Source organism: Strigops habroptila, chromosome 7, assembly GCF_004027225.2.
Source record: "Strigops habroptila isolate Jane chromosome 7, bStrHab1.2.pri, whole genome shotgun sequence".
Classification (NCBI taxonomy): domain Eukaryota; kingdom Metazoa; phylum Chordata; class Aves; order Psittaciformes; family Psittacidae; genus Strigops; species Strigops habroptila.
Window position 1 is genome coordinate 60,481,894 of NC_044283.2, and position 8,582 is coordinate 60,490,475.

The 8,582-nt window shown below is 45.3% G+C and overlaps 1 protein-coding gene across 2 annotated transcripts; it reads left to right on the forward strand.

Moving 5' to 3' along the window:
- Nucleotides 1-3,947: 3,947 nt before the first annotated feature.
- Nucleotides 3,948-8,283, forward strand: SPP1 (secreted phosphoprotein 1). Of its 2 annotated transcripts, none has more exons than XM_030491721.1 (7): nt 3,948-4,174; nt 5,289-5,355; nt 5,460-5,510; nt 6,346-6,450; nt 6,598-6,642; nt 6,910-7,161; nt 7,594-8,283. In XM_030491721.1, the coding sequence occupies exons 2-7, from the start codon at nt 5,302-5,304 to the stop codon at nt 7,993-7,995; spliced, it is 909 nt and encodes a 302-aa protein (XP_030347581.1). In that variant the 5' UTR covers nt 3,948-4,174; nt 5,289-5,301; the 3' UTR covers nt 7,996-8,283. The 2 variants fall into 2 exon arrangements, with proteins under 2 accessions (XP_030347581.1, XP_030347582.1); XM_030491722.1 differs by having other exon boundaries at nt 6,913-7,161.
- Nucleotides 8,284-8,582: the final 299 nt, after the last annotated feature.

An 8,582-nucleotide genomic window follows, 5' to 3' on the forward strand; every position in this document is an offset into this window, starting at 1 on the left:
ACTGTCAAACAGTGGCACTTTCTAATATGCTGGCCATTACAGTGGTGGTGTTTCCCAGAAAGTCTCTGTTCTGCCCTGTCTGATCGCCTCCTGCAGCTCTAGGTCAGCGTTGTGCCTAGTTCTGCAACCCCTCCAAGAACAGCTAGGATTGACTCTGGGAAAGTAAGATAACAAAGCCCCCTTTATTGGCTGGATGAGGATTAAATAGAGCTTGCCTTGCCAGATAGTCATCTGAGCTGCACTGCAGATCGGAAGTGGCAGGAGGACTGGAAGAGCATGGACCTCACGTTGTTCTGAACTGCCCTGTAACTCCACAGGAGAAACTTGCTGCAGCTTGTTTCATTGCTGCTCTGTTTTGGGAATGCTCTAAGTGGTGCAAAGCAGAAGATACACAGTTGTGCTGCACAGCATGTGTCAATGGGGCGCCCTGCTCACACATGAAAGGAGCAAATCTCTTGTAATTTCTTTAGTGAACAGATCTGACACCCATAGCTCTTCTGCATACCAAATACGCTCCTAGGCCTGGACACAAATGCCATGGTGGTCTGTGTAGCCTATTTAAGAGGCAGAGGGGTTTTTAGAAGCCTAATAACTGCTGAATGTAAGCTTTTCCCCACTTTTGGAGCTTTAATTGGGAAAATTTAAGGTCTTTTGGGGATATGCTATGTTGGTTGACATGCTGAGTTTCCAAGGCACTTTTTGGGAGTGTTTTATGGTAGCAATGCAAAGAAGGTTTGTTTTTCATCTGTTTTCCAAAGGGACCACTGTTTACTAACTCGCTTTCCTTTGAGATATTCTAGTTGCAGAACAGTTGTTTCTAAGAACACTACCAAGCTGGGGTTTCTTGGAGCTTTACTTGATAGCATTCTTAATGCTGCTGAGGAAATTGATCTTGCTCTTCCAATCTTAATCTTCGCCACCAAGAAGATACTGCTCTCATCTGCCCCGGGACTTGTTTTTGGTGAACAAATCTAAACAAAAGCCAGCTCTCCTGAAAGACTGAGCATTACAGGTCACTGCAGGCAGGCTGGGATTTCCCACACCAGCCAGAGATATCACCGGGCATTGTGCTGATGTCTCAGCTCAGGATCTTAGCTATGCGTCGAGGGTTGCACAGGGAGGCACTGATAGCGCTTCTCAACTACATGAAACAGCAACCTAACCACACGTTCCCAATGCAGCCCAAGGTGGAAGAAATTGTGGTCAAAAGCTTTGTTTGACAGGATAGCCAAGTAGAAAATGTCACCTACATGCAACAAATTACAGCCTGTCATGGCTGTGCTCTGCAACATACCCTGACAGCTCTTGGAAGGTGAAATCATGTACACTCCCACTTGTACAAATGCGAGCAAGTTGCTTCCACTGTGCCAGAGCCAGCCGAATGCTCTCTCCAGAATTAGGCATTTTAATATGGGAAGTGAAAGAGGTGAAAGTTGCCCCCTTTCTGCCCTGTTTGTTCCTTATCTCTGAGAGGACGAGAAGCCCTACCTCCTACCAAGGCTAAGGATTTCTCAGCCAGACGAAATGATTTACAGATGAATAACCACATAATGACGGGCATGAGGCAAATGCTAAATTTACTACAGCTCTGTACTGGCTGATCTTGCACAAAATGAAGCTATTTAGTAACAACTGTCGCTTCACGTCCTGCTTCTGGATTACTGCAAAACATCACTGTTATTCCTTAGTTCTTACAAAATCAACCATATAGCTTTGGCAATAGCACTCAAACTCTGCCATCTCCCAGCACAGTGGAAATATAATTTGTTCGCCAAAACCAACACCCTGGGGGTCACTTAGTGTCTCTGGTGGGAGACAAGTGTCCTAGGGTACTTGCAAAACATTTGCCTTGAAAAGCCGCGGTGATAATTGACCCGTACAGGAAAGCCTTCAACAAACTGCAGGAAGACTCTCTTTCTAATGGCTCTGGGCTTCTCCATCAGCACGACTGATAACTGCAGCTGAACTTGGTGAAACAGGTTGTTTACAAGTCCTGACATAATATGTGTTTTCCTGAAAGTCTGATGGACAATAGAATGCTATTATGCAGACTGCAGGTGCTGGAAGGCTCTTGTTTCGGCCAAACAACAGCTCTAGGGGATCTTTCAGTATAACGTTGGTTTTTGTTTCTGTGTCTCTTGATGAATGGCTGATAGAGAAAGTAGGTTTTTGCAGACTTAAAATTTGAGCAAGTGTTGCGCAGGAAAGCATGAGCCAGCATACCCAGTCCTACCCAGTCCCACATTCACTGGTGCGAGCCACTGAGTTTCTCTCCGTCTCAGTTCCTCGTCAGTTTAGCCAGATGTAGGTAGTTCTTTCTTACCAGTCAGGGGAGATGCAAGTTTCACTGCCCATTTGTATCAGTGTTTGAGATCAAAGGTATTCAGCTACCTAAGAGCCTGGTTTGTGGTTCCCTGGAGTCAACAACAGTGGCCTTTTGAAGCAGTCCTAGTTACTAAGTAATAGTGACGTATTATAATCCGGGTGTAGCAGCTACTACATACTGCTCAAGCCAAAACTTATGGATAGCATCCATTTGCAGCTTGAGTTCTGCATCTACATTCAATGGCTTCTCTAAATTGTCTGGTTTCCAGAAGCACTGAGCTGCAGTACAATGGGAGATGATATAAGCTATCTAAATCTGCAGAAGATCATGCTGCTGAAATCCTAGTTACTGAAGGATTTTTGCTTGAAAAGTCTTTCCTGAGTTAGCAAATAGTATTGTAGCTTTGAAACTAGAAGCTAGGATAGTCCTCATTCAGGTGGATACATACACCTCATTCAGGTGGGTTCATGGACATGCAGAACTAGTAATGATATACTATCTTTTTATTCAGTTCTCCTCTTTTGATATTAGAATACTCTATTAAGCAGACTAACTTAAACTTCTAGCTGCTGCTGACCTCAGCTCAAAGATATAATTATGATAGATCTGTGCAATGATGTGATGGGCGGTTACCGAGCTAACTTGGGTATGTTTCTAATGGTGTTTCTCAACATGCCACAGAAGAGTTAGTGAGCACAGGATAATTGAAAACATAGGCTGGGACAACAAGCTGTCTATTTTGTTGCTACTTGACAAAGGACACATGAAACATTAGCTGGGTATCAGAAATGAGGAGGAATATAACCACTTTGAAACAGATATAAATATTCTGCCTTCTAAAAGGGCTGTTTGACATGCTTTCCTGTGTTTGAATGACACCTCATTGTCATTTTAAAGAAACACTGAATGGAAGAGGATCTCAGAGTCTTACAGCACATCACAGATGAGGCAGAATTTAACCATAGCTTTTATGGCCATCCAAGCGAGGCACTGCCAGAATAGATGTTGCCCATCAGCAGGGCCGATCCACTACCCTGCAGCGGACATGGAATTTCAACCCATGAAGTCCTTTGCTTCCTGGTGCTAACACGGCACTCCCCATGCTGGAGCTACAGATTCCTTCCCCACCCCATTTTCTTTTATTAGCTTGAAAAATACCTGCCGGCTGGTCCCTGAAAAGGGTTCTGGAGCAGGTTTTGTGCAGCAGGCAGCTGTAGCAGGTGACTCAACCAAACCACCTGAGAGACCCAGGTCAGACCAAAAAGTCTGCACCCTGTCTTTGTAATTCACATTGCAACATGTATACCCTAGAGAGCAAATCTACAACTTTGTGAAAGTATTAACACCTTTTTGGGGAACTTTATGTTCAGATCTCTTTTTTTCCTGCATTACATATTCCTGCCCCCTATAAACAGGGCATGAAAGGTTTCTGGGAAACTGGGCTCTGCCTTTTCACAAAAGGAGGACAGATGTGCCCTGAAGTCCTCCTACACAATACCAACCAAATACCGTGCATTCAACAGACCTGCTGGTTAATGATCTTGCCCATAAGTAATGTTTTAACCATAGAGCAGTTTTTGTTTGCTTCAAAAGCCACAAAGCCAAAGAGGAAGTGTAGGAGAACATGGGCAGGACCGTGGCCAGGAACCTCATGACCTCATCTGTTTCCGCCACACAGGGATTGGTGGCCGTGCTTGGGACAGGGTTTAAATTCCCCGAGATCAGAGATGTTAGGCAGTCAGGGGACAAGGGGAGAAAGCCAAAGCTGCTGGGAACCAACTGGCTGGAGCTGCTGGTGGGATCACTTTGAGTGCTCTGTTGCAGCTGACTCCTCCAGCACCACAAAAGGTAATTTTTTTGCTTTCTTTACCCGACATGTGCCATTTGGTCTGCAGCTTTAGTCAAGGAAGCATTGGGCAGGAGATCTTTGAAAACTGCTTCACTGCACAGGGATGTTTGATGTTTCTCTGTGGAAAAATGTGTGCTTTTATAGAAGCAAGGTTGCTTTAGTAATGCAAGGTATTATACATAATCACAATTTAAACCTGTGTGCTGATAAATGTTGGGAGGAGATTACTGAAAACCTTGCCACTGGATCAAGTGCTGGAAACTCTAAGCTGATACTGAACACAGAAAGCTTCCTTCCTTGTGTAACCACTGCCTGGCAGTGTCCCTGTTTCTCCTGGCAGCCTTGCAGTTTGTGCTGCACACTACTGAAGGGATGGGAGATGCACCCTTCTCTGTCTAACTCTTGAAATTGCAATACCTTTAACCGAGTGTCCTGTCTCAGGACCAGCCTTACTAATGTATTTTAGATGTGCCCTTAGGAGCCTTTCTTTCCCACTATGATTTACTGAAGTTTTGAATGCCTCTTGTTCATTAGTAAATCAGTTTCATTTCTCAGGGATGTTCCTTATCCTGGGAATTGGTCTGTCAGCACTGGAACTTACTGTAGCTCAGCACTCTCCTAATTTCAGCAGGAATCACTTGTTTATTAAATAATCCCAAAAACTAGGTTTAAAATAACTGAAAAGAGAATCCGAGCTGAGTTTGTCTTGTCCTGTCTCTTCTGACAAAATGATGTTAAATAAAGATAAGCCAAAGCTATCTTCATAGCGCTTTGTTTTTCACAAAGGTTTTCCTTTGCCAGTGCAAGTCAGTAGATGACAGACGGAGACTTCTTGCCTTCCCGGTGTGGCTACTCTCACCATTGCTCAGCACTTCTCAGTCTCTGTTTTTAAGATTCTTGTAGCTTTTGAGTTGCTAAGTCATTACAAAACCAACTGGGTGCGGGGTGGTGATGGAAGACAGAGGAAGATGATTGGCAATGGACAGGTTGAGTCCTTAGCAGAGAGCTGGTGAAGCAGCTCAGCACGGTGAGGTACACCAGATGAAAGAAAAAGCCTATGGTATTTCTGTGGTATTTTACCTTGTTGACTCACTGTTCTGAAATATTTTGTAGGTAAAACATCACAATGAAGGTGGCAGTTCTGTGTTTATGCCTTATCAGCATCACCACTGCATGGCCAGTAAGTAAATCACAAATGCATATCAGCAATCGTTTGCGTATTTTCTTTGCATATTAGCAAGAAATTAAGACTGACAAATGCTTTTTCTTCTTTCTCCCTCAAAGGTGAGTAAATCCAAGCAGCATGCCATTTCTGCCAGCTCTGAAGAAAAATATGTAAGCTGCTTTTTTCTTTCTATTAATTTTATTTAATAAATCTCCCCCCCCAATACACATTGCCTCATACTTGTTTTATGATTGTAGCTGCTTGCAGAACTTGTCCTCACCTGATTGTTATAAGCCAGTTTCTCAGGTAGTCAAAGAGGAGAGCCACCAACCTCAGTAGAGTTTTGTCATGTTAGGCATCCTGGTTGTGGGCTTTTGTTAGTTGTATTTCTGGGCCAGCACTGGAAGCCTTTTCTCTTTATGAAAAATGTGAAAGCTGTCAGTTAAAAAGCAAAAAGGACTGTAACATGGCACAACTACTATAACCCACATTTATTAGTGTGAATCAGATGACAATATTTGGTGTTGGAAGATACCAACCCAAGACTTTAACCTAATTCTCTTTTTTTTTTTTTTTTTTGAGTAGTGTGAATGAGTTGTATTAATCTTACATGTAGCTGTTTGATTTATACTCCATTGCTAGCTACTGTCCCTGTAAAATCAATTCTTTGTTCTGAGAATTGGCTACTGCATTTAGTTTCAAGTCTTCATGATGTAAGAGATAAATCACTCTTGGGGAAAAAGACCTGAGAATTAGCAGAAATGATGGTCATTAGAAATAACTCCAAATTTCACTCAGTACAAGTGAGCCAGGGAAACTGGTTTGAAGTTCCTCAGGCTCTGACAGTGGGAGAGGCACATCTCCTGTATTATATTGTTTGGGTCCTCTTCCTACTGCAATGAGCTGCTGAGGACACATCCTGTGCAAAGGTGTATGTATTGCAGCTCTGCCTGCTCCCGTATGCTTCTCTGTGAATTTAAACCTCCTTTTCTTTTTCTCTTGAAGGATGCCAAGGACCATCAATCACGCAGATACCACCACCACCATGAGAATTCTCAGTCGTGGGAGAGTCTGCAGCAGCCACAGAACGACCTGGCGTCACCTCAGCAGGTACAGGCAACTAACTGGAAGAGAAAGCAGAGCATGTTTCAATGCCAAGAGTTTCAAGTTAGGATTAACTGCTTAAAGAATAGTGAACATACTGATCAGCTCTACTGTACATGCCTTTGTGTGCTAATAGTTTTATGTTGTTTTCAGACTCTTTACTCTTCAGAGGAAAGCGTGGATGTCCCAGTACAACCGGTAAGTATTTTGACCAGCAAAATGTCACTTGAGTGCTGCAGGCAGACAGTGTGTAGCAGCACTCATTTTCCTCAATCAAATGCGGTTCTTGTGATAACATCTCTCCCTAAAAAAACCCCAAAGCTTCAGGCAGGGTGAGGTGAATTCAGAGCAAGTCATGCACATAGCTCCTTAACAGTGCATAAGCCCTGGGTGAGCAGGACAGATACTGGTCTACACATCCCACATAAGTGTTCATTTGCCTGATGCATAATAAATGTTTTCCAGCAGTTCCCTGATGTGTCAAGCAAGAGCCATGAAGATGTGGATGATGATGACGATGATAATGATTCCAATGACACAGATGAATCCGATGAGGTTGTCACGAGTTTTCCCACAGACATTCCAGTAACTGTACCATTCCCTCCTTTCCCCTTCACCCGGGGCGACAATGCTGGCAGAGGCGACAGCGTGGCCTACAGAGTGAGGGCAAAAGCCACAGTGGTGAAATCTAGCAAACCCCACAAAGCTGCAACGAAGGTAAATAGTGGTGAGCATTGGTATCCAGGTTTTGGAAGAGGGACATGTTATTTTAAGGAAGTCAGTTTTGAAAAGGATTGGTGAGGGGAAAGTAAGTAAGTGAAGGAACGTATTTCCTTTCTCTGGATACCCAAAATCGGGGCCTACTGATGGCTGGTGGAGTGCTGAGGTAGGAATGTAGCAAGCTGTGCAATACTGCAATTTCTAGTTGCAGACATGAAATCTGAGGGCTCAGACTGGAGTTTCTTGTAATGTGAAAGGTTCATGTAACTCCATAAAAGAACACAGTGTCTCCAGGCAGAGGTGTATCATGCAGGCTTTGAGTGCTCCAGCATCCTATGCAGGAGCTTTGGTACGGTATGGCAGCATCTGTTGACAGATCAGTTTCTCAGGAGTGACAATAGCTCTTCCTTGGTTTGGTCTCTAACACAGCTCATTGCCTACGATGCCACTGAGGAGGATGAGAGCGCCCTGGATGCAGACAGCCAGCAAGTGGGGCTCTCCCAGGAGCATCCTGCTGCCCACCGCTCCCTGGTGAAACACATCAGCAGGGAATGGGCTGACAAGAGCCACGGGCAGGACAGCAGGGAGCTGGACAGCAAGCAGCGTGACCGGAGCCTGGAGAACGACAGCCGGCAGAAATTCGATAGCCATGAGGCAGAAGATGATAGCAAAGCTGGGATCAGAGAGGATAGCCACCACAGCGTGGAAAGCAGGGAGAGCCAGGTCCGCGTTTCAGCCGAGATCCCTGACGATAACAGCAACCAAACATTGGAGAGCACCGAGGATGCTCGAGATCGTCACAGCATCGAAAACAACGAAGTCACTCTTTAAAGGGAGACAGATGTAACGTTTCCCTTCTTTTCCAATTCCTACCTAACGGGAGGGGGGAGTAGCTTCGTGTCGGGTAACCGTCTGTAAATGTAGAGCGCTTGGTGACTTTTGGGGTTTGGGGCAGCTTCTTTTACCCGCCGGCCTCCCCTCGGCCGCAGATTCGCGGGGAAGCGAGACTGAGGCTGCCAGGCGCACAGGGCGAGCATTACCTCTCTGGCATGCTGCTGTCTGTACTGCCAGCCTGGATTTTGCTGTAACGGGATTTGAATAAAAACACAAAACCCTGTAGCTGTGGGCTGCGTTACTGTTTGCTGGGTTGGGGCAGAGGGCGGCTTCCCGGCTGCATGAGGAGTTTTAATCCCTCTCCTTAAAATTCAGTGAAATAGCTGCTTTTTTATTTATTAAGTGGATAAAACCCCTCCGTGGGGTTTTTACCGAGGGTGAGCGGCGAGCTGCTGCCAGCCCCTGCACCGCTAGCACTGAGGCGCCCCCAGGCTTCGGGCTTCCCGCCTCACGGCTCTGCCCGGCCCAATGGCCGCGCCCCTCCGCGGGGGAAGGAGGCCGAGCAACTACATCTCCCTCCGTAC

Excerpts from the sequence above, each read along its gene's own strand:
- SPP1 (XM_030491721.1), top strand. The coding sequence starts at position 5,302 with ATGAAGGTGGCAGTTCTGTGTTTATGCCTTATCAGCATCACCACTGCA. Across the intron at positions 6,451-6,597 it reads ACCTGGCGTCACCTCAGCAG|ACTCTTTACTCTTCAGAGGA; the intron begins GTACAGGCAACT and ends TGTTGTTTTCAG. Across the intron at positions 7,162-7,593 it reads CCCACAAAGCTGCAACGAAG|CTCATTGCCTACGATGCCAC; the intron begins GTAAATAGTGGT and ends TCTCTAACACAG.